This window comes from Mustela nigripes, chromosome 13 (assembly GCF_022355385.1).
Source record: "Mustela nigripes isolate SB6536 chromosome 13, MUSNIG.SB6536, whole genome shotgun sequence".
In the NCBI taxonomy this organism is placed as follows: domain Eukaryota; kingdom Metazoa; phylum Chordata; class Mammalia; order Carnivora; family Mustelidae; genus Mustela; species Mustela nigripes.
The window spans coordinates 69,520,074-69,543,959 of NC_081569.1; the positions used below are offsets into that span (position 1 = coordinate 69,520,074).

A 23,886-nucleotide genomic window follows, 5' to 3' on the forward strand; every position below is an offset into this window, starting at 1 on the left:
GGACTGCTTCCATATCAATATTTTTGTATCCTTTGGGTAAATACCTAGTAGTACAATTGCTGAGTTGTAGGGTAGTTCTTTTTTAATTTTTTGAGGAACCTCCATAGTGTTTTCCATTGTGGCTGCACCAGTTTGCATTCCCACCATGCAAGAGGGTACCTTTTTCTCCACATCCTCACCAGCACTTGTTGTTTCTTGTGTTGTTGTTGTTGTTGTTGTTTTTTTTTAATTTTAGACGTTCTGGCAGCTGTGAGGCGGTATCTCATTGTAGTTTTAATTTGCATTTCCCTATGATGAGTGATGTTAAGCATTTTTTCATGTGTCTGTTGCCATCTGTATGTCTTCTTTGGAGAAAGTCTGTTCATGTTCTTCTACCCATTTTTTAATTGGGTTATTTGTTAATTTGGGGTGTTCATTTGTATCAGTTTCTTATGTATTTTGGGTACTAACCTTTTATTGAATATATATTTTGCAAATATTTTCTTTTCAGTGGGTTGCCTTTCGGTTTTGTTGATTATTTCCTTTGCCATGCAGAAGCTTTTTATTTTGTCATAGTCCTGATAGTTTATTTTTGCTTTTGTTTCCCTTGCCTCTGGAGACGTATGTAGAAATGTGTTGCTACAGCTGATGTTAGAGAAATTACGTTTTGTGCTCTCTTTAAGGATTTTAATAGTTTCAGATCTCACATTTGGTCCTTAACCCATTTTGAGTTTATTTTTGTGTATGTGAAATAAAGTAGTCTAGTGGCGTCTTTTGCATGTAGCTGTCCAGTTTTCCCAGCACCATTTGTTGATGAAATGAAATTCTTAAATGGAATCCTTCAAACTTAGTTTAACCAAGATGATTTGGAGGATATAAAATTGAGAATTCATTGTGTGCATTGGGTATTATTCTGTGCTACTGATTTGTCTTCTGAGGTTTTTGATTTATAGGCTGTTAGTAATTGCATTACATTGTTCCACAATTTTGTGTTTATTTTATTTTATTTTATTTTATAGGTTGTCCTTCTCTTTTGCCTCTAGCTGTGGCTTCTTGTTGCTATTTACTCTCACTTTAGTAATTTGTTTCTGTTACTGTGTAGTGTGTTGTAACATAAAAGTAAAACCTTGGTAGAAAGTATTTTATAGAGGCAGCGTGATACAGTTTAAAAACCATGGATTTTGGGGTCAAGTTCAAATCTCACATCCACTGTTGAGAAAGAAGGTATATCCTTGGGCAGGCACTTTATTGTCTGAGTTGCAGTTTCTTCAATTTATGATACGGGGATAGTAATATTTTTCAGAATTAGTATGAGGTGATGTATATAGTAAAGTACCTGGCATATAGTAGGTATGCAGATAAAAGTTGATTTTTTTTTTTTTTTTTTTTTTGCTTCCATATCAGGATATGGCATCTGGATTCCTTGTTAATTTGAGAAACTCAGGCAAATGAAAGAAATATGTTTTTAAGATGTAGGTATAGTCTTATTCTATCACTTAAAAATCAATTTCATGGGTGCTTGGGCAGCTCAGATGATTAGGGATCTATCTGCCTTCAGCTTAGGTCATGATCTCCAGGGCCTGGGATCCAGTCTCACATTGGGCTCCTGGCTGACTAGGTGGGGAACCTGCTTCTCCCTCTCCCTCTGCCTTTTCCCCTGCTTGTATGCTCTCTCTTTCTCTCAAATGAGTAAATAAAATCTAATTATATATATATATGCATATATATGTACATATATATACATAATATGTATATATATATATATACACACATATAATTTTTTCCCACAGTTGATATGATAATTGTTAATTTGAGAAATATTATCCTGAACTTTTGTTTTGGGTCCTCTCAGCAACCTCCCCTTTTCCTTGCATTAAATTGCCTTTAATTCTGTGTGGCTCTCTTGATTCCCCTTGTCTACTATTACAGGAAAACTGTCCATCAGCTCCTTTTAAAAGAACTGTGCCAAGGCAAACCCTAACTCCAGGATCTACAATCTCTTTGATCAGTTCTGTAGTCCGCTTCTCCCTTTTGAGACATCAAGACATATTGTGGACATGTGCCTTTTCAGACATTATAACTGCTTTTCCATGTCAGTCTGAAAATTAATTTAATTGCTATAGCAAAGCTTGTTATATCCCCAGGCTCCTGAAATTAATTAGAGCAAAACTGGTGGTATCTCTAAAAATCAAAAGTGTGCTGTGTCTCTGAAGGTGTATGAAATGTCTTCACCATATTGGAGTGAGTCATGGTCTGGAGGAGCCTGTGTTCATACCGGTCCGGGCACCAGACCCTTGAATCAGTGACAAATATTGGGGCCAAATGGTGAAGCATTGTTGACCTTCAGAGTAGAAAAGAGACCAAGTAGGGTTGGAAGAGCTAGGAAGGGCTTCGGAGAGGTTGGACTTCAGCTAGTGTTTGTAGCATGTACAGAATATGGATAGAATGGAGAAGTGAAATTTGAGGGTGGAATAGGAAAGATTGTTGAAGAGAAATACACACCACTGTATGAAACAAATGAGGCAAAGGGGTGTAGTGAACTTATTTGTGAGACCCTGAGGAAGCCAGTCAGGTTAGAGCAGAGGATTCCTAGTAATTCTTAGTGAAAGGAAGGTGGAGTTTTACCAAAATCACCTGAGAAGCTTAAAATACAAACACCTAACAAATAAAAAATTTTAAGCAAAAGAATGAAATGTAAAAGCACTGTTAGGGGAAGCATAGTTAAATGACCGTAAGCCAGATTGTTAGAGTGGGAGAATGAAAGCTTAGAGTCAGACTAGGAGTTTTCTTGTCCCTGGGAGAGAGGGCTTGGTAAAAGCATTGTTTTTACTTCCTCTCTTTATAAGCCTCCAGAAATTTCGCTAGGTATTGGAATTGTTCCTGGAAGGGGCAGGGTCCAGAAACACAAGGCTTTGAAGGCCTGAGCAGAACTTCAGAAAAGTTAGTTATTCTCTTGATGTTTCTTTAGGGAAAAGGAAAAAACCTCCTAAAACTCTTTAAATGGTTTTAATATTGGTCTCATAGATTGTTAGTTTTTTTCTTAATTAATATTCTGAAATTCTTTTACCAGGACTCTGATGGCTAATGCTTTTTGTTGTTTTGCTTTTCCACCAAAATACTTTCACTATTCCTGCGTGTGACATGCGTAATTCAAAAGTCAAAGACAGTGTTTGTTACTATTTTTTCATATACAGCATCACAATGCAACAGCTGATAGGTTCTTTAAGTTCAAAATAAAATAAATGCATATGAAACATAACTCAAAAGAGACCACAGGTATATAGTGACCACTGTATATATACAGAGAGAGAGACTCTCCCAAACTTAGTTTTCCAGTTTGTCTTTGGTTCTTGTGAATCTTTCCAGAGTTATTCCTAAGACACCCATTTTTAAAAGTTGAATGATCTTAGACTCAGATCTGGAAGCATCTTAGGAGTCATTTGTTAACCCTTACAGTTTCATTTCGTTTCTTCTCTTCCCTTTTCTTTCTCCTTCCCTCTCGTTCTTTTTTATTTTATTTATTTGAGAGAAAGAGAGCACAAGCAGGGGGAGGGGCAGAGGGAGAAGCAGACTTCCCACTGAGCAGGGAACATGATGAATGATGGCACAGGGTTCAATCCCAGGACTCTCCTGGTAAACCATGACCTGAGCCACAAAAACCCTTGCAGTTTCTTGTGCTAAAGGAGAAAAGTGGACCACATTTGAGGAATGGATGTAGATGAATAATGGGGTTGGGTGACCTCTATAAAAGTTCATTAGAATATCACTGTCTGAAACTGAACCCTTTATGAAGTTTGTTTCCCAAAGATCTCTTTCCTAAATTTCAAATCTTGATCTATTTTCCTTACTCTTAAGTCTTGGTAATATCTTTCAGTACTGTCATACTCTTGATTTTCTTGGTTTTAAAATTTAATAAAAATAGTGACAATAGTTGGGTACTTTTAAATTTAAAAAGAGAAAATGAAATAAAGAACAAGGCAGAAATGAATGTGCTACTTTAGAATTTTTACTGTATTAATAAAATTTATATTTTGTGATTAAAATTGTTTTGCTTTCATATAATTTATGTTGTCTTGGGAATACATGTTTTCATAAACCATGTCTATTTTATTACAGGAAAATAGGAAATGATAGAAATTTGCTTTATTTGGTGACTTTTCAGAAGAGCATTTATTAATACGGTCATTCTGCTTTAATTTCTTTTTCTCTATTACACAACATTGGCCCATGTTTGAGTTCATTATTTACTTTTCTTTTTGTTTAATCTGTCCTGGTTTTTCAAGTCCCTTTCCTGAAGTATTTTACTTTATTGTTTTTGTGCTTATCTAGCATGATTCAGCTTTTCATATATTTCCTTCCTACTTCTACATTGTTCATCTTGGCAATGATGAGGGCAAGTTACTATTTTTTTCAAGGTTGAATTAAATAGGGTTTCCTTAAGTTGATGGACTATTACAGCTAGAAAAAAACCGGAGGCCCACGAGCCCAGGGTTAAAGTGAACAAGCTTCGTCCTCTTGCCACTTCTTATCTGTTGGTAGTGGCTTGCTTAAGGACTGAGGTGGAGTCTGTGCTCCCTGAGGAACAGGCTGTTTGATTTGCAGTGTCCACTGTGCACGTGGATGAGTCCATTGTCAGAACTGAGGCCATGATTGGGTTATTCCTTATCTACCCAAGCAAACTGAGAAGGGAGGTGACTTGCTCATAGTCACAGAGCTCTTTTTTTTTTTTTTTAAAGATTTTATTTATTTGACAGACAGAGATCACAAGTAGGCAGAGAGGCAGGCGGAGAGAGAGAGAGGGAGAGAGAGAGAGAGAGGAGGAAGCAGGCTCCCCACTGAGCAGAGAGCCCGACTCAGGGCTCGATCCCAGGCCTCGATCCCAGGCCTCGATCCCAGGCCTCGATCCCAGGATCCTGGAATCACAACCTGAGCTGAAAGCAGAGGCTTAACCCACTGAGCCAACCAGGCGCCCCAGTCACAGAGCTCTTACGCCCAGTTCAGTGCTAGGAGCTAAGTGCTAGACATTTTCTCCCTAAGAATTCTGATATTCCTTCTGGATTTTTTGGGTTGTGTTTCCTCCTTGAGTAATAATTGAATTCTGGGTGCACATGGATGGCTCAGTGGGTTAAAGCCTCTGCCTTCAACTTAGGTCATGATCCCTGGGATCGAGCCCTTCATTGGGCTCTCTGCTCAGCAGGGAGCCTGATTCCCCCTCCCTCTCTGCCTGCCGCTCTGCATAGTTGTGATCTCTCTCTCTGTCAAATAAATAAAATCTTAAAAAAAAAAACTGAATTCTGTCAGGTACTTAAGTTTGTCACCGTTTATTGTATCTTCGGGAAAGACTCAGAAGTATTTGTCAGGGAGTCTAAGATAGGATTGTCCTTATTTTGGCAGAGTATAGGGGCTGGAGTTACATAGTCTATCTAAAATTGAGAATTTTCTTTTTAAGACTGAAGGCTTTCCCATTTAATTTTTAGAACTTCATACTATTGTATCCCTATTATAATCAGCCAGACTCACCCTCCTCAGAAAGGAGGGAAAAGTAGAATTTTATTTAGAAAGAATGCATTTTATTTGAAGATCAGTTTTTGGTTCAAAACAAAATCTAGTCATGAAGGATTAAAACACTAGAAGCATGAGACACAGGATAAGGAGGTACTTTAGATTTTTTTATTTTAGGGACACCTGGGTGACTCAGTGGGTTAAAGCCTCTGCTTTCGGCTCAGGTCGTGATCTCAGGTTCCTGGGATCGAGCCCTGCTTTGGCTTCCTGCTCGTCAGGGACCCTGCTTCCCCTCTTCTCTCTCTGCCTACTTCTCTGCCTACTTGTGATCTTTGTCTGTCAAATAAATAAATAAAAATCTTAAAAAAAAAAGAATTTTTTATTTTAGACATTTGTCTACTGTAATGCTTGCCATTTTGGTCAAGATAGTGTATTATTTTGCAATTACAAATAATACAATAAATACAAATAACAATAGTACTCTATACTGTGTGCTCACTAGTATTTTTTAAACATTGATTTGGGAAATCTTCATATAAAAAAATACTCTCTCTGCCATTTTCCACATCTTGTAGGTTTGTTTTGGTGGTTTAAATTAGTTGTGGTAAGCCCTTAGAGCACTTTCTCCCATGTTTTACTAAAACCTTACCTTTTTACAGTCTATAGAATGCTGGGGCAGCTTTCATACAGAGTATTTCCAAGCCTTCTTAACTGTTAATCAGCAGCCATGCAGGTGTGGCTAACAACCATCATGTATATCTTCATCCAGGCACATTTTGTTGATTTTTCCCAGGATAGTTTCTCATTTGGAAGTATATTTTTCTGTATAAACCCATTTTCAGTTTAACAGCAGTTTGCTTCTTAATCTTTATTGTGGCACAGTTGTTGGTATAGCATTGCTAGAGAATAGGGTTCTGCATACCCTTGGATGAAAAGGTAGAGTGGAGAAAGAAGAGACATCCCAGTGATGGCTTCTTTGCAGTGTGCTGCCCAGGGTACACTCTGTGTCAAGGGGGCAGGAGGGTCTGAGAAGGAATCAGATTTACTTCTGCTGTATACCCAACTTTTCTGGTCACCACTTTTGAAAACTGAGAGAGAGGAACACTGTATCAAAATTGACACTATTAAGTAGGTACCTACATTTAACATTAAGTCTATGATTATTATAGTCTTTATGCCCTATTTGTACCGTCTTTGATTCCTATGATGTCTTAAATTCCATTTGGAGAAGCATTTTTAAAGTGGGGAGGAAAAAAAACAAGAATCTGTTCTATAAATTTTCTCATTCTTTTCCTCCTGTCCCACGGTCCCTTTCTCTATCCATGTTCTACCCCTCCAGTTCATTGCTCCCCCTTCCGCAGGACAGTACATTAAATATAATAATAGGCACTTCATAAATGCATACAAATATATATTGATTTGAAGATACAGTAGTTGGTGAGGTTGAAAAAGGAGAGCTTTTCGGTATGAAGAGAAGTAAAGAATCTGGTCTGAAGCCCAGGAAATTCAGAGGGGATGAAACTGAGGAAAGATGTTACCATTCACCTTTTATTCACTGCATGAAATTCAGCTTGCTCTCAGCATGATTTCTTTTATACCTAGCCTAGTTTATTTTAAGATTTTGTATATAGTTCAATGCTTACTAACTTGGTGGATTAAGAAAATTCTTGGTAGAGGAGGAATGAGTCATAGCGATACTTCCCTTTGGGAGAGAAAGAGAAAGAAGGCCCTCACCATTATATACTTGGAATGGATTCAGCGTTTTGATTGATGGCTGGGCACTGTTAAGCTTCCCCCAAACTACCTCATCTCATATTTGGTTTTGTCCACAGTATGACTGGTAGAAGGCTCTTTTAGGTTAACCAGCAAAGATAAAGAGCTCTGTAACCTTCTTACCCCGAGAGACTTGTTCATATGATGTAATTGCTATTTTAAGATTTTTTGAGTTTGCAACAATTTTTTAAAAAGCTTCAGCTTTTCCTAACCTACCCAATCTATTAAACCAAAAAGAAGAAGGAGGAAAAGGAGAAGGTTGAAAAATATTTGGTTCTGAGAAACTGGGTGTGCTAAGGGTGTGGCTGTTTTGGCATTCACCAGTGGTGTGCGCAGAGTGGGTTCCTCTCTGACCTTGCCCTGTATTTCTGATGCCACAACACCACCAAGAAGTATAAAAAGAGAGGAGGTGGGTCAGGACTGGGAACTGGCTTTGCTGCTTTGAACCAGAAAAGGAAGTGGGGGTACATGGGAGCCACAGAGTCTGTCAGTTTTGTCGAGAGGTGGTTTTTGTAGTTGTATGAGTAACGTGTGAAGTATTTTCTTGTAATAGTCACAGAAATTATCTGGCTGCTTTGTGCTTTCGGGATGCCCTAAGTGACCTGCTTCTAATTAAATCTCTTCTTTTTTCTCGCCCTAACAAGTTTTTCTGGGTTGCCTTCAGACTTCACATTTTATTTTCTTTCTTTATGAGATCTGTAGATCTCATTTTTCGAAATTTGCGGTGGTGTCAGTAGCAATGGCAGGAAGGATGGGGCTACTTAGCTAATCTCATATATGGGTTGGTTTCTTTTCATGGAATTTTACACAGAATAATCAGCTACCGTTTTCTCAAACGTCTGTCTGCAAAGCAGCTACCTCATTCAGATGTGTCCTCATCTGGGTCAATCATAGCATCCCAGGAACTTCACAAAATTATTTCATGTACTGCCTTTTAGGCCTCATTGTGTAAAAGATGTAGTGAGCAGAAGGATGGATTTAGCATCCAATTTTTTCTCTTTAAAAAACATCTTATTTGCTATAAAAGTAATACATATGTATAACTAAAAATAAAATGGTTTTACTTTTTAGAAGGTAAACGCCATGCATAGTACTTTGGATGCAGTGGACACAAAGTACATGTTCTGGTTATAATTAGTGTTATCTAAGACCATTAGCTCATAAAGGGGAAATGATCTTATGAGACTCTTCAACTCCCTTCTAGCTGAGGAAGCAGCTGTATACTGTCCCTGACAGATATTCATACTCAGCCTCTGCTTTGATAATGCCAGGAAGGAACAGACGACTCTCTTTTACTCCAGCCTTCTCTGTCACAGGGAATGTTCCTCAAACCAGCAGAGATGAAACTCAAGCCTAGCATTTAAATAAGAGAACATTTTAGATGCTTTAAATGTTAAAATCTCCAGCCAGAGTTAATTTACTTTAAAATTGTTTCTGGATTAATTCTGAAGCCAGATTCAAACAAAAAAAGGCAATGTTGATTTGAATTTTTTTTTTCTTGAAAGCAAATTGAAGCAGATACTTAGGAGTTATTGGATGGTGAGCTGTAATCCAGTTTAAATGATTAGATGGGTATTTGTCTAGAGAGAATATTTTGATCCTAACTACTATTAGCTACTATGTATCAAGACTGAAATACTTTTATTTGAATTAAACACAAGTAATGACTAAAAGTTCACTTTAGCATGAAAGGATAATAAGACTATAATAAGATAATCAGTCAGTAGCCAGTATCTGAAACAAGAAGATAAAGCTAAACAATATACTAAGCTATAATAAGGGAAAGCTGTGCTGGCTAGGTATAGCCTGAACAAGGAGACCAATTTTCTAGATAGGGTTTTGGGAAGTGTGGAATTCTGGAACTGGCAAAATTTTCCAAGGGCAAAATGACATCATACAGAGAAGCATGGTTATTTGGGTGAGTCTGCTCATTGGTTGCCACTGAAGAGTGCTTAATGGAGTAAGGCTCTTCCTGATTGGCTGACCTTCAGAAGTGAGAAGCTGCCAGTGATTGATTGGCTTGCAAAGGCAAATCCTTGGTTTTGGTTTTTGGGGTTTTTGATGACTGTTTGTTACCATGGCTACAGAAAAATCAGCCTTTTCTGTTTGTGGGAACTTGAATCCTCAACATCAAGTACATGTCATTACTTGCACAAAGCAAGTATATTATTTGATTTTTTGATATGTAACTTAGAGTAAAGGAAGAAAATTTTAAGTGATCAGCTTAATAAATTTAATGCATGTGTATATACTTGTATAACTGTCACTCAGTTTAAGATATAACTATTTTCATCACCTCAAAATGTTCTCTAATGTCCATACCTAATCAGTAACCCCCCAATAGCTATTCTGATTTCCATCCCCATGGATTATTTTTGCCTCTTCTTGAATTTCATTTATAATAAAAACATGCAGTATGTATTTCATGTCTAGCTTTTTATATTTCTTTCAACATAATACATGTTAAGTTCACTCATGTTTTTACATGTCCAGAACTTTATTACTGTGAGTGTTCTATTTAAGACTGTACCACAATCCATTTGTGTATTCTCCTGGTAATGGGCATTTGCATCATTTCTAGTTTGGGGGATATTATGAATAAAGCTGCATAAGATTTTTGTTTATCTTATTTTATTAACAAACAGTAGTTTCCCTTGGACATAAGAAATTCCTGTGTTATTATGTTATGAGTGTGTTTAGTTCTGAGACACTGCCAGATTGTTCTCCAAAGTGGTTGAATCCATTTGCGTTCCACTAGCAACTTATGAGAGTTTCAGTTGTTTCATGTCTTTTTGTCAGCACTTGGCAGTTTCATCATTTTTTAGTTTAGCCGTGCCGGGTGTGTGTGTGTGTGTGTGTGTGTGTGTGTGTGTGTAAGTTTAAAAAAGGCAAATTGGGGAGGATCTGGCTGGCGCAGTTGGGGGAGTATGGGACTCGATCTTGGGGTCATGAGTGTGAACACCATGTTGAGTGTAGAGATTACTTAAATAAATACAACTTTTAAAATAAAAGGCAAATTTTGAAGAACTTAGGCCTAGAAATTTAACATGAAAAACTTAAGAATATGGAGTGAGCCATATTAATCGAGGGTTTAAGTTTTCTATTTTTGATGTAAAAAAGAAATAAACATTTTTTTTCTTTTAATTTTTTTTTAAATAAGATTTTATTTGAGAGCAAGTGAGCACAAGTGGGGGGAGGGGCAGAGAGAGAGGGAGAAGCAGACTCCCTATTGAGCAGGAAGCCTGACATAGGGCTCTATCCTGGGACTCCAGGATCATGACCTGCACCGAAGGCAGACACTCAACTGATTGAGCCACCCAGACGCCCCTTGATTTTTTTATTTCTTTTTTTTTTTTTTTTTTTTTTTTTTTTTTTTTTTTTTTTTAAATTTTTATTTATTTATTTGTAAGAGAGAGAGAGTGAGAGCGAGCACAGGCAGACAGAGTGGAAGGCAGAGTCAGAGGGAGAAGCAGGCTCCCTGCGGAGCAAGGAGCCCGATGTGGGACTCGATCCCAGGACACTGGGATCATGACCTGAGCCGAAGGCAGCTGCTCAACCAACTGAGCCACCCAGGCGTCCCGATTTTTTTATTTCTTAAATAGCTTCCTAATTTAGGAAGATCTGATCCAGGAAGAACCATCCTAAAACAAAGTTACTTTCATATAAAGTTAAGAGGTTAGTGTAACTCCAGTTTAACTTTTTCTTTTTCCTTTTTTTTTTTTTTTTAAGATTTTATTTATTTGAGAGCATGAGTGAGAGAGCACAAGCAGGGAGAGCAGCCCAGGGAGAAGGAGAAGCAGGCTTCCCCTGAGCAGGCAGCCTGATGTGGGGCTTAATCCCAGGAATCTGACTAAGCCACCCAGGTACCCCAACTCCAGATTAACTTCTATGACTTCTGTAAGTTCACTGTTAGCATTGAAATTAATTATATTGGCCATTTTTTATTACTTAGCATGTGCCACAGTCTGTACTCTATTGAGGATACAGGAGTGAACAAAACAAAGGCTTTGCTTGAATATAATTTAGATTTTAGTGACAGAACACAGACAGTGAATCAATAAATATGTAATGTCAAGTAATAACATAGAGGGAAATACAGGGTAAGAAGAGGTTGCCTGATGCACCGGTGTGGGAGGAGCTGTGGGGTTCATCTTTTGTATATAATAAACAGAGAAGACTTCTCTAATCAGTTGACACTTAAGTGGAGACCTTCTGGAAGTGAGGGAGCAGGTTATTTAGCTGTGTTAGGGAAGAGTGTGCTAGACAGAAGGAACATTAAGTGCAAAGGCCCTGAGGCAGTATTTGCCCAGTTTGAAATGGTTGAAAATGAGTTGGGGCTTGCAGGGAGATCATGTAGGGCCTTCTAGACCATTTGGCTTTTATTCTCATTTTTTATTTTATTTTGTGCCATTATAAGATTGTGAGCAATAGAATTAACATGATTTGACTAATTATCACATAAAAATCTGTACACAAATGTTCACTGACACTTTATTTGTAATAGTCAAGAACTGGAATCATACCTGATGGCTTTCAGTATCTAAATGGTTAAACTGTAGTACATACATACCATGGAATACAACAAAAGGGAATGAACTGGGACTCCTGGGTGGCTCAGTTGGTTAAGCATCTGCCTTGGGCTCAGGTTCTGGGGTCCTGGGATCGAGTCCCACATCAGGCTCTTGCTCAGCAGGGAGTCTGCTTCTCCCCCTACCTGCTGCTCCCCTGCTTGTGCACACGCGCTCTCTCTCTGGCAAAGAAATAAATAAAATCTTAAAAAAAAAAAAAGAATGGGGCACCTGGGTGGCTCAGTGAGTTAAACTTCTGCCTTTGGCTCAGGTCATGATCCCAGGGTCCTGGGATCGATTCCCACATTGGGCTCTCTGCTCAGTAGGGATCCTGCTTCCCCCTCTCTCTCTGCCTGCCTCTCTGCTTATTTGTGATCTCTGTCTGTCAAATAAATGAATAAAATCTTAAAAAAAAAAAAGTCTCTTTAAAAAACAAAAGAATGAACTATTGATACAGCTACTTGGATGAATCTCTAGAGATTTATGTTTAATGATATCAGTTTCTAAAGTTGCATATTATATGATTCTATGTATGTAACACTTTTGAAACCAATTTTTAGAAATAGAGGCAGATCAGTAGTTGACCAGGGCTTAGAGAGAATACAAGTAGAGGGAGGGGAGGGGCAGAGGAAGAGGGAGAAGCAAACTCCCTGCTGAGCAGTGAGCCTGATATAGGGCTTGATCCCAGGACCCCTGCCACCTATGTGATCCTAATGCAAAATATTGGAAAGAAAATAAATTAGAAAGAGTAATTGTGTAACGTTTTTAAAAAAATCATGACAAATTATATGCTTGTTTCACTTTTTAGTTTTAGCTCTTTGCAAAAGATTATACCAGAAATGATATTAACAAAGACATGTGCCTTAGTTTAGCATAAAAATATATTTAAAGGCCATAGCGAGCCATTGTTTTATTTAGTAATTTACAGTTGGTTTGTTTTTTTAGTTCATTGGTTATTATTCAAAAATTTGTCCAAAAATTGTTTGTTCAAAAATTCGTTCAAAAATTGTGAACAGTTCACAGCGTGGATCTCAAAGCCATTATGAAAATGTTAACCAAGAAATTTTTTTTTTAACCAGACTGAGAAATAGAGGTGTTGCAGGGCCATATTAAACTCTCGGAAAAAATAGGTATAGAACAAAAAAATAATACTAACTATTAACTGAAATTAACATCCCTTAGTGCATCTCTTGTCCTTACCCCTTACAACCAATCTGTGCACAAGTCCTTTTAGTTTGCTTCCAAAATGTGTCACACTTTTATTCACTTCTCTCCATCTCTGCAGCTACAACCCTACAAATATTGTTTCTCACCTAGATAGCAGAGTCCTAGACTGGGAGAGTGGCTAGGGACTTTTTGTTCCCGGCTCAAAAGTCACCTTTCAGAACAGCTTTCTGAACTACTTGCAGTAACCTTCCTGATCCTCCTCTCCCCTGTAGCAAATTGTCTGGGGGCTTTTCCTTACAGTATTCGTTGTTTTCTGGTATTATCTCTTTCCTTTGTCATTTTTTGTCTGTATGCCACCTTCAAAATGGAGCAAGGAACTTGTCTGTCTTGTATACTGTGCTTGTCCATTGTCTGGAACAAGTCAATTCCTGATACAGAGGATGCTCAAAATTATTTGTTGAGTGAACAGCACATATACTGGAAAACAAATATTCATCTGGGCTCTTGAGAGAAAACTTTCTGATGTGGTAGGGCACCTTGGTTCAGTACCCAGGGATCCTAGGAGAAGCCAGTGAGGAACAGACACACAGTCTTGAGCCTAGTAAATCTGAACAGTGAGGCTTGGTGCCTCCTGAGGACGAAACTCATTTCTTTACCCAAAAGAAAATAAAATTTTCATCAGGGTTTATATTTAATTACAGAGCTCTGAAAGCTAGATATGTTTGTTTTAACTGGGGAAGATTAGATAGTGGAGAACTCTGAATATCAAGCCAAAATGGGCTGACACTGAGGGAAGAGAAAGTGAGTAATGCAGAGGCTGCACAGGATTGACAGAAGTATCAAAAACGAATTGTCAGTGCTTTTTTTTTTTTTTTTTTAAAGATTTTATTCATTTATCCGACAGAGAGAGATCACAAGTAGGCAGAGAGGCAGGCAGAGAGAGAGAGAGAGAGGAGGAAGCAGGCTCCCTGCTGAGCATAGAGCCCGATGTGGGACTCGATCCCAGGACCCTGAGATCATGACCTGAGCCGAAGGCAGCGGCTTAACCCACTGAGCCACCCAGGTGCCCCTGTCAGTGCTTTTTGAATTATGGTAAAGAGAGTAGAGTTAGGGAGCCGGAGGGACTCTAGATATCTGGGGGAGGAAGAGGGAACTACTAAAAAGGGCAAAGGGAGGTGATATATGATCCAATTCAGTCAAATTTGGTTTAATTATCTGGCATCAGGTGCTGTCCCTGGTGATGGCAACTCAGAAGAATGAGACATAGACGGGAATGTCTGCTCTTCGGGGGCTTACAGTGTCTAGCAGGGAAGACAGATGAATGATGACTTCTAATGCAGTGTTATTGTAGGTTTGATAGGAGATAGATATCTTTAGGAGTTGCTGGTCAGCCAGTCTATGCTTAGGATTTCACATGGTGGTCCTCAGCTTTACTTTTATAGAGACCTGATCTCAATCCACCAATAAGTGCCTAATCTCCTAAAAAGTGACCCATACTAACCACACTCATAAGAGATTGGTACATAAGCCAAAATACCATTTAGTAATTTACAGTGAGGAAAGCTATGTGAATAGCCCAAGTTTTAATAAGAAGATTACTTGGTGAACATGTAGAAGAATAAAGGAAAGTAATTGAGTGATGTAAATGTCAAATGATATCAGGCTTTGGTTGCCTGATGCTGCTTCTCCATACCAGCACTGTAATTGGAATGAGAGCAAGCCAGTCACATCTGTTGGTCAGGATGTCATGACTCCCTTGTGCTCACTGAACGTGGCCAGATCTTGCTTGATGACCCGCATTTTCTTTACACCTGCATTCTTACTGGCTTCTTTAGTTATGTTAGCCACCATTCAGTAGTAAATTATTCTATCTGCTTCTTTGGGAAATAATCTCTTACCATTGTACATTGATAAATATCAGTTAAACCCTTAAGTCTTGAAGATACTTAGGTACAATCTGTGGTTAAAATGGAGATATATACAAGGATAATGGCAACATAGATAAGGAACCATTAGGACCAACAATTAGCTAACAGCTAACCTGTTAGCAAGGATGAGCAATGTGAATCATGCGCTGAATCTTCTAGGAATGTGAATTGATAGAACCAGTTTGAAAATAGTTTAACATTACCCAGTGAAGTTGAGTATTACTATATGCTTTCCCCAGCAATTCCCATTCCTAGGTTTCAGTAACTTGGAGAAACTCTTGCACATGTATACCAGGAAATAGGTAACAAGATTGTTTATAGCAGAAAAACAGGGGAAAGAGCAAGTTCAGTCAAGTGTTCAGTTATACAATGAAATACTATACAAAAATGAAAATGTAAGAAGTACAGCTCTAAGCATGGACTCAAAAAAAGTTGAGCAAGTCGCTAAAAGATATATGCTGTAGGAGTCATTTGTATAAAGTACAAAAAAAAAGAACAGACCTAAACCTGTTAAGGATGTGTACATGTAATGTAAAGCTATAGGGGAAAGCAAGAGAATGGTTAATTCCAAATGCAGTCCAGTAGCTGCTTCGTTGGGGGAAGGAGATGCAGCTGGAAAGGGGAACATGTGAGTCCTTCTAATGTTCTCTTTCTGAAGCTGGACACTGTGTTTGTGGGTATTTATTTTATTATTCTTTTTTAATTTTGATTTTATTATTCTTTCAGCGATATTATAAACATGCTTTGTGGGACAGAGTTTACTCTGAGATAAAGAGCAATGTGTTAGAGTAAGCTCTTCAGTCATTGCAAGGACTATTGTGTTCCAAACCTATAGAACCTGGGTGACACAACATTGCCTTCGCCTCTAACATTATCTTGTCCATTATAGTGCCGTAGTAGTAGGATGACTATTGAATTTATGGCCTATACTGGAACACTTTTGAAAGTAAAGGGAGCAGATACACAAAATAATTAGTTTTTTTTTTTTAAATATTTATTGACTAAGAGATTGGCTTTATTATATATTGTAAACCTCAAAAATAAATTCTGTTGAATCACAGTAAAAAACTTTTTTATAATGATTGTCTAAGCATTAAAAAACAGTATATGCTAAATAATTACTCTTGGTATATGCTCATATGCTTTATCAATTTCTTACCCTTATCTGTCTCAAATACCATGTCATTGGTATTTTTATGAAGGGACTATTTTTTCCAAATGTTCCTAATTTTTCTTTCTTTTTTTTTTTTTTAAGATTTTATTTATTTATTTATTTGTCAGAGAGAGAGAGAGAGAGAGAGAGAACGAGAGAGCGCACACACAAGCAGGCAGAGTGGCAGGCAGAGGCAGAGAGAGAAGCAGGATCCCTGCTGAGCAAGGAGCCTATGTGGGACTCAATCCCAGTACCCTGGGATCACAACCTTAGCCAAGGGCAGTGGCTTAACCGACTGAGCCACCCAGGCGTCCCCCTAATTTTTCTTTTTACCCCCCAAATTGCCTGCCAGTTTCTTTGAAACTGCATTTGATAGTTAATATATTTGAAAGTACTTATACCTTCTATTAAATCTTCTCTGCAGAGTGTATTTTTTTTTTTTAAAGATTTTATTTATTTGTTTGACAGAGAGAGACCATGAGAGAGAGGGAGAGAGAACATAAGCAGTGGGAGTGGGAGAGAGAGAAGTAGGCTTCCCTCAGAGCAGGGAGTCCGACGTGGGGCTCCATCCCAGGACCTTGGGATCATGATCAAAGGCAGATGCTTAATGACTGAGCCACTCAGATGCCCAGAGTGTTTTTTTTTTTTAATTTTATTTATTTGTTTGACAGACAGATTACAAGTAGGCAGAGAGGCAGGCAGAGAGAGAGAGAGGAGGAAGCAGGCTCCCCGCTGAGCAGGGAGCCCAATGCAGGGCTCGTCGATCCCAGGACCCTGGGACCATGACCCGAGCTGAAGGCAGAGGCTTTAACCCACAGTGCCACCCAGGTGCCCCAACAGAGTGTATTATTTTTAATTGAGAAAGATATACCCTGAAGATACCTCATAAGCTTAGTATCTTAAGTTGGAAGTATCAAGTGGACATTTACCAAACTTAGTAATAACAACAATGAAAATAATTTGATTAAAAACAAAAACAAAAACAAAAAAGTCCAGCATAATTGCTAAACCAAATGAGATGCCTAGTAGAACAGGTGGAAGCCAGACCTGTCTCGGGCAGTTACACAAAATGCCTGCAGTTTAACATCTGCATCAGTACAGTTCTGTTAATTTGCTTGTTATTGGACCCAGGTGGCTGCTAGTCAGGTCAGGAGCTGACCCCTACGGTGAACCTTCCTTTCTTCTTAGGGGATGAAAACATGTAAAAGGATCCATAAACTGTTACTGGTTTGAGGAGGAAAATATATTTGTTTAGATATTAGGTTGGGAAAACTTGGGAGAAAGGAGTAGTAAAAGAAATACATCCAGACTTCGAAGTACTGGGTATTTTATAGCCAAGAAAAATTGAGCCAAATTACAGTCTAAGGATTATTCCTTGTTCACATAGGACCTTTTTTTTTTTTTTTTTAAAGATTTTATTTATTTATTTGACAGAGAGAGAGCTCACAAGTAGGCAGAGAGACAGGCAGAGAGAGAGGAGGAAGCAGGCTCCCTGCCGAGCAGAGAACCCGATGCGGGGCTCGATCCCAGGACCCTGGGATCATGACCTGAGCCAAAGGCAGAGGCTTTAACCCACTGAGCCACCCAGGTGCCCCCCACATAGGAACATTTTATGAAACAAATGATCCACATTTACAGCTAGAACTTACTGAAATACTTTATTTTTACTTTGCACATTTTGTGGGATTTATTGAAACTATCTTTCATAGGAACAATTCTGCTGTACGTGGAAAAAGGCTGCTTGTTGAGCTTTACCTCATTTAGGAAAGATTCACATGGTGAAGAAATGCAAAGCTCCTTTCCTATAATGAGACCCTCATGACCACCCTTGCCAGTCAGTGGGTGACATACCCCAGCATGGTTTGGAGTTTTTTATAGAAACATTTTTAAAAAGCTGCATTTTTTCCGTTAAAAGCACCTTTCCAAAAAAAAATTTTAGAACAAAACCCGTTTTTTATTTTGTTTCTTTTTTGTTTTTGTTTTTGTTTTTGTTTTCTAGTGGCAACTGGCCACTCCTTACTGGGGGAGTGTGTTAATATCCCCCCTTATTAATATTGAGTCAGAAGATAGTGTTCTGTACAATTTACAGTAAAACAAATGTGTCTTAAACATAATGTGCTTAAGCAGAGTACTCTGGTAGCAATAATTTGAAAGTCACTGATGGGAAAAATTTCATTTTGGCACACATGAGTTCTTTCCTCCTAAAACTTAAGAGAAATTCTAAATTCTACCAAATGGATGTTTTATAGGTTTGAATTTTTATATTCCCTCCTCCTCCTATTTTTCCCAGTTGATTTTGTTTTTCAGCAACAAAATATAAAAGGTAAGGATATTGAATGATCCATAGACAAGGGTAGTGTGTAATAGATGGCCAAAGAATATACAACAGCTGGAAATTACATTTCATTCAACCTAAAAATAGATCAAAGTAGTGGAGATGACTTAATATTTGAAATGTGTATGTTCTTTCTCTCTATAGTTTTAAGGAAAAGTGGAAATCACTCCTGACTATACTGCATAGCAAAATTTAGTGATTTCCTATACTGCAAATCATGGCACTACCATTCCGGAAGGACTTAGAAAAGTACAAGGATCTAGATGAAGATGAGCTCCTTGGGAATCTATCAGAAACAGAACTGAAACAACTGGAGACTGTTCTGGATGACCTTGACCCTGAGGTAGGTGGTAATGAGATAACTTCAGACCCTTTGAAACTAAATAACTTCCTTTGAGCAGTTATCTTTCTCATGACTTTTCTCTGGCACTCTCCGCCCCCACCATTCTCTCTTTATCCAGATGAACTTTTTCCCTCTTCTCAGTTCCCCCACTTCTGCCCCCTCAGCTCCACTGACCTGCCTGTTCTGAACTACTTTCACCAGCAACCTTATTCTCAAGTTTATGAAGTCGGTCCAGTAAGAAATTTTTTCTCTGGTGCCTAGGTGGTTCTGTTGGTTAAGAGTCTGCCTTCTCCTCAGGTCATGACCCCTGGGTCCTCAGATCAAGCCCCACATCAGCTCCCTGCTCAGTGGGGAATCTTCTCTCTCCTCCTGCTCTTGTGCTCTCGCTTGCTCTCTTTCTCCCTCTCAAATAATGTCTTTTAAAAAAAAAAGAAAAAAAATTTTTCTCTCTGGGCAGGGAGGAACATTTTTGAAGCAGATGATTAGCTCTTTGATGTCTGCCAACCTCTGTGCCTCTTCAGAGCTTCTATACTATGATGACCCTGTGTAGTGTCTCTCCAAGGTTCTTTGTGACCTTAAATCTAACTGTACCTTTCTGAAACATGCTGACCAAAGTGAGTAAGTTTCTAGCCCTTAGTAGACTAGATCTAAGTACACAGCAATATTGCAGACTATGTGGAGCAGATCTGAATATATGTATAAATGTTTTAATTTGCGGAGTGGATGTTATTCGTCTTATAAGTTACACGGGGCTAAGGTAGAGCTCCTTGACTTCTGAACTGTTATTCCCTGGTAGGTATGTGGGGCGGGGGGTAGTCATTGAAGGCAGAGGCCAAAGGTTATGGCTGCTTAACTTGAAGGTAAGGGTTATTTGCTAGGCTTCTTTTTACTACATGTTTCTTTATGTTGAGACATTGATTTTTAGTGCCTTTTAAGAACAAGGCAGAGGTTGTTTTATAAAATTGTTCTTGTTATTACAACACATTTCCTGCTGGCATGTGTTTGAATTTTTATTGAGAATTAACTCTTTTTCTCAGCATTACTTGAGCACTTTAATAACGTACCTATGCAGATCAAAACTCTTAACCGGTGAACTATCCTCTCCCGAGTGTAATAAATACTGCGTTCTGTGGAAAAAAACAAAACAAAAAAAACTCTTAACCATAATTGTTATCACAAGGAAAAGTTTGTGGTACTCCTGAGTCTAGGGGATAACTCAGGATAACAGTACTGTTTTGATCATGTCACAGCAATATCTTCTACAGGAAGTTCACACTGTTAGACCTGTTGGAATCGAGTGATTGTACAACTGGCAGGAGCATTAAGTGCTCACCTAGCCCAGTGTTTCTTAACCTTGACACTATTGACATTTGGGGGCTTGAATTATTCTTTGTTATGGCGGTTATCCTGTGTGTTTAAGTTATCCTGTGTCCTGATCTCTACTCACTACATGCCAATAGCACAGTCCCCTGCTTAAAAATGGGCCTGGGACTTTGTTTTAATTAGCTGGGGTAAGATTACAGACATGGAGAAATAGTTTAATTCTTAGTTTCCAAGAGCAGGAAGCACACAGGGCTGCCCGGGAAAGCACCTGGATTGGTCAGGAAGCAGAAGCAGCAAGTGGTCCAGAACATTTCTTATGGTTTCCAAGGGAAGGAATGGGTGGGACATGGTTGGCAAGTTTGAGCAAGTTTAGTATTGGATAATTTGAGTAATTTCAGTGGGCTTTGGGCCAGAGGAGTAGTCTCCAGTTGTCTAGTTACCTGATTCTGGATGATTCAGGGTGTGTCTGCAGGGGATATTGGCTTGTTGTGCGAGAGAGAGAAAGGATGTGGTTGGGGTTTGGGCTCTGGATTGGATAGTTTTCATATGGAAAGCACACTGTTGGGTAGGGGCAGGGAGAGTTGTTTGCTATCCCTAGGAATTAGCTAGCCTAGCCCAAGGAGGGATAATCTTTCTAACATTAGCAAGGCCCCCAGAGGCAAAGAATCATGAAATCCAAAAAATAAAAAAACACGATTAATACTTCCTCTCCTTACTTCTGACAACCAAAAATGTTTCTGGACATTGGCAGTTGTCCCCTGTGGGAGCACCTTGGTTGAGAAACACTGGGTTAGCACTTGCCCTCTGTTTTACAGATGGAAAACAAAAGGTGGGTGACTTGCCTCAGTTTCTGCAGTTAGAGGAAGAACTGAGACCAGATCTCTCATTGCCTCATTGCTCCTGGCAAAGTCTAGTGATCCTTCTGTTCAGCTGCAGTGAGGCGCCTGTTAATGCGTGCTCTGTGCTATACATGTGAAAAAGCCCATGGTTTATATTTTCTTGTTTGCAAAACCGTGGCCTGCTTCTTATATGGGGAGGCTTGAGTTCTAACTTTTAGATGTATTTTTCCAGTTCCCCAACCCCAGTTGCAACTCCCCCAACCTCAGATACTATTAGTTGAAACTAGAAGAACAATGATGTTTATTGACAACATGCCACATGTTGGGTAAAATTCGGGGGAAGAGTGCCAGTGAAAGATGAGGTAAGAAAAGAGAACAAGGGTAGTAGCAGCTACTCCAGGCAGGGAAACCTCCCTGGAACTTACAAAGTCTCAGAAGATAAGGAAGAAAAGAGTGGACAGAGGTTGTATATGGTTCCTTGTTATGTTTTGGAGGGCCACTTTATTTTCCTTATGCTGCATTCAGTATATTTACTTGCCAACTTACTCCATTTTCTCAAAACACCCATCCTCTAAAGATAGCCAGATAGCCAGCCTAGGCAAAAAAAAAAAAAAAAAAAAAAAAAAATTATATATTCCAAGGCTTGGAATATATAATTACAACAAAATTCTATGAGGGAGAAACCTGTACTTTTTAGTGGCAGTCATTTAAATGAGATCTTTACCTGTTTCTTGAGTGATTATGATCTATTAACTTGACTAAAGTATACTTCCAATAAAGCATGGTTGTTGGGTTTATAGCCTACAAAGCCAGTTACCTGTCATTTATTTTGTGTTCAGAGACTGTATTTAAGGAACCATGATTCCAGCTGACATATCACTTAAAACTTCCATGTTCTGTGTGGGCTTGAGCATACCTGGGAATAGTGCAACTTCCTCACTACCACAGTGAAAGAGCAGTATGCATTATTGACTGGGATGGAGAGTAACTTTAATTAATTTGCCTTAATGAGCATTTTTCCTTAAAAGTATTCTCAGGGGCGCCGGGGTGGCTCAGTCACATGAGCATCTGCCCTTGGCTCAGGTCATGATCTTGAGGTCCTGGGATGGAGCCCCACATCAGACTCCTTGCTCAGTGGGTAGTCTGCTTCTCTATCTCCCTCTCCCCCGTTTGTGCTCTCTTTCTTTCTAAAAAACAATTCTTAAAATAAATAAATGAATAAAAGTATTCTCAAATCTTTATTCAGTAAATATTTGGGGGAGCAACTAATAGATTCTGGTACCTGCTAGGCTTAGGAATATAAGAGTAAGCAAAACAAATGGGTCTTTGCCCTCATGATGCAGGCTGGGAGGAATGGGAGGGGGTAGGCATTAATTGAATAATCATGCCATATTAATATAAGAGCATATAATGGTAGGTCAGGAAAAACTTCCTTTGGGGAAATGAGGCTGCAGTCTTAAAAACAAGTAGTAAGGGGCGCCTATGTGGCTCAATTAAGTGTCTGCCTTTGACTCATGTCATGATCCCCTGGTTCTGGGATCAAGCCCCAAGTCAGGCACCCTGCTCAGCGGGGAGTGTGCTTGTCTCTCTCATCAGACTCTCCCTCCTGCTGATGTTCTTGCTCTCTCTCAAATGAATAAATACAAAAATCTTTTTCAAAAATGAGTAGCAAAAAATGGTGGACAGAGCATTCTAGAGAAGGCTTCTGGTAGAAGGAAGTATGTCACAAACACAGGGGAGGAACAAGGGCTAGAGTGGCTAGAATGGGGAGGATATGTGAGGTGAGGCTAGAGAAACATCATGGAGTGTGAGAGTGAGGTATGAAGACTATCAGACAACTGATCTGGGGAGACCATTTAAGAAGCTAAGGTAATATTCCATGCCAGCTTGATCATAGCTTGAATCAAAATAATGGTGTTGGAGATAGAGGAAGGTAAACAGATGAATAAGCTTTTTAGGAAGTAAAAATGGGTAGAACTTGATGGTTCATTGGGAGTAGATTCTTCAAGTGTAGCTCTCTTTTTCGAAGTTGGTAGGTAGAAATCTTGTTTGTTTATTTATGTTCTCGTATACAATTTTGTGTTACAAAAACGTTTTTAGTGTAGGGTTAGGAACAGACCTTCTTTGTGTTTCATATTTATAGGTGAACTTTCGGTGTAATGCCCACCATTAGAGGAGAACACAAAGGTGGATTTTATGACAATTACTATGGATCTCAGCAAATGGCCATAATTGAAGTGCTATATTTTCTAGTTATAAAATGTACGTTCCCTATTATTATCTATGTAAGATCTCCCTTTATAATGAAAAGTATAACATCCATGAGATTCAGCATTATTGCCAACTTTGGGATGTGTTACAAAAGAAGATGGCCCTTTTGTATGACTTCTCAGGCTGCCTTCCATTTCCAAAGCAAAGGAATATCTAGGAATAGTGAGACAAAGCAATATTACCACTTTGCCTTTCACTGAGCAAAAGAATGGAGCTCATGTTTTCTAAACACTGCTTTTTATTCCTGGACTTAGTAAAAATTCAGAAAATTTTCTTGTAAGAGACAACTTTAGTCTATCATCTACCCCCCTTCCCCACTCTGAGTCCCTCCATGCACTCAAAAAGACTGTACCCACAGGGAAACCCGGGGATGTAGCTCTTGATATGACTCCTGAGCTGTGCCTTAGTGCATGAGTAGCAATGACGGTGACTGCAAATACATCCTAGTACTGATGTGTACATACATGCATGAAGAAGTTGAACCTTTCACATTGTGTTTGGACACAAACATGTGAACATTAATGTCCTGATAGCTTACTATACAGCATACATGGTTTCATACAAAAAAGTCTTTACTGTGAAATAGTAATCTATGAAGGAATACGATGTATATATCATTTAAAATTCTTCTGTAATAGAATTATTTTCCATATATGCATATATGCTGAGCAGTTATTAGTCATTAAGAAAACTTTTTTTTTAAAA

General features: G+C 38.7%; 1 protein-coding gene across 1 annotated transcript in view; it reads left to right on the plus strand.

Moving 5' to 3' along the window:
- TMOD3 (tropomodulin 3) overlaps positions 1 to 23,886 on the plus strand; it is a 76,646-nt gene that overhangs the window by 11,556 nt on the left and 41,204 nt on the right. The window contains exon 2 of the mRNA XM_059372834.1: positions 18,550 to 18,748. Coding sequence (XP_059228817.1) covers positions 18,623 to 18,748 — 126 coding nt within the window. The 5' untranslated portion in view covers positions 18,550 to 18,622. The remainder of the gene's footprint in view (positions 1 to 18,549; positions 18,749 to 23,886) is intronic.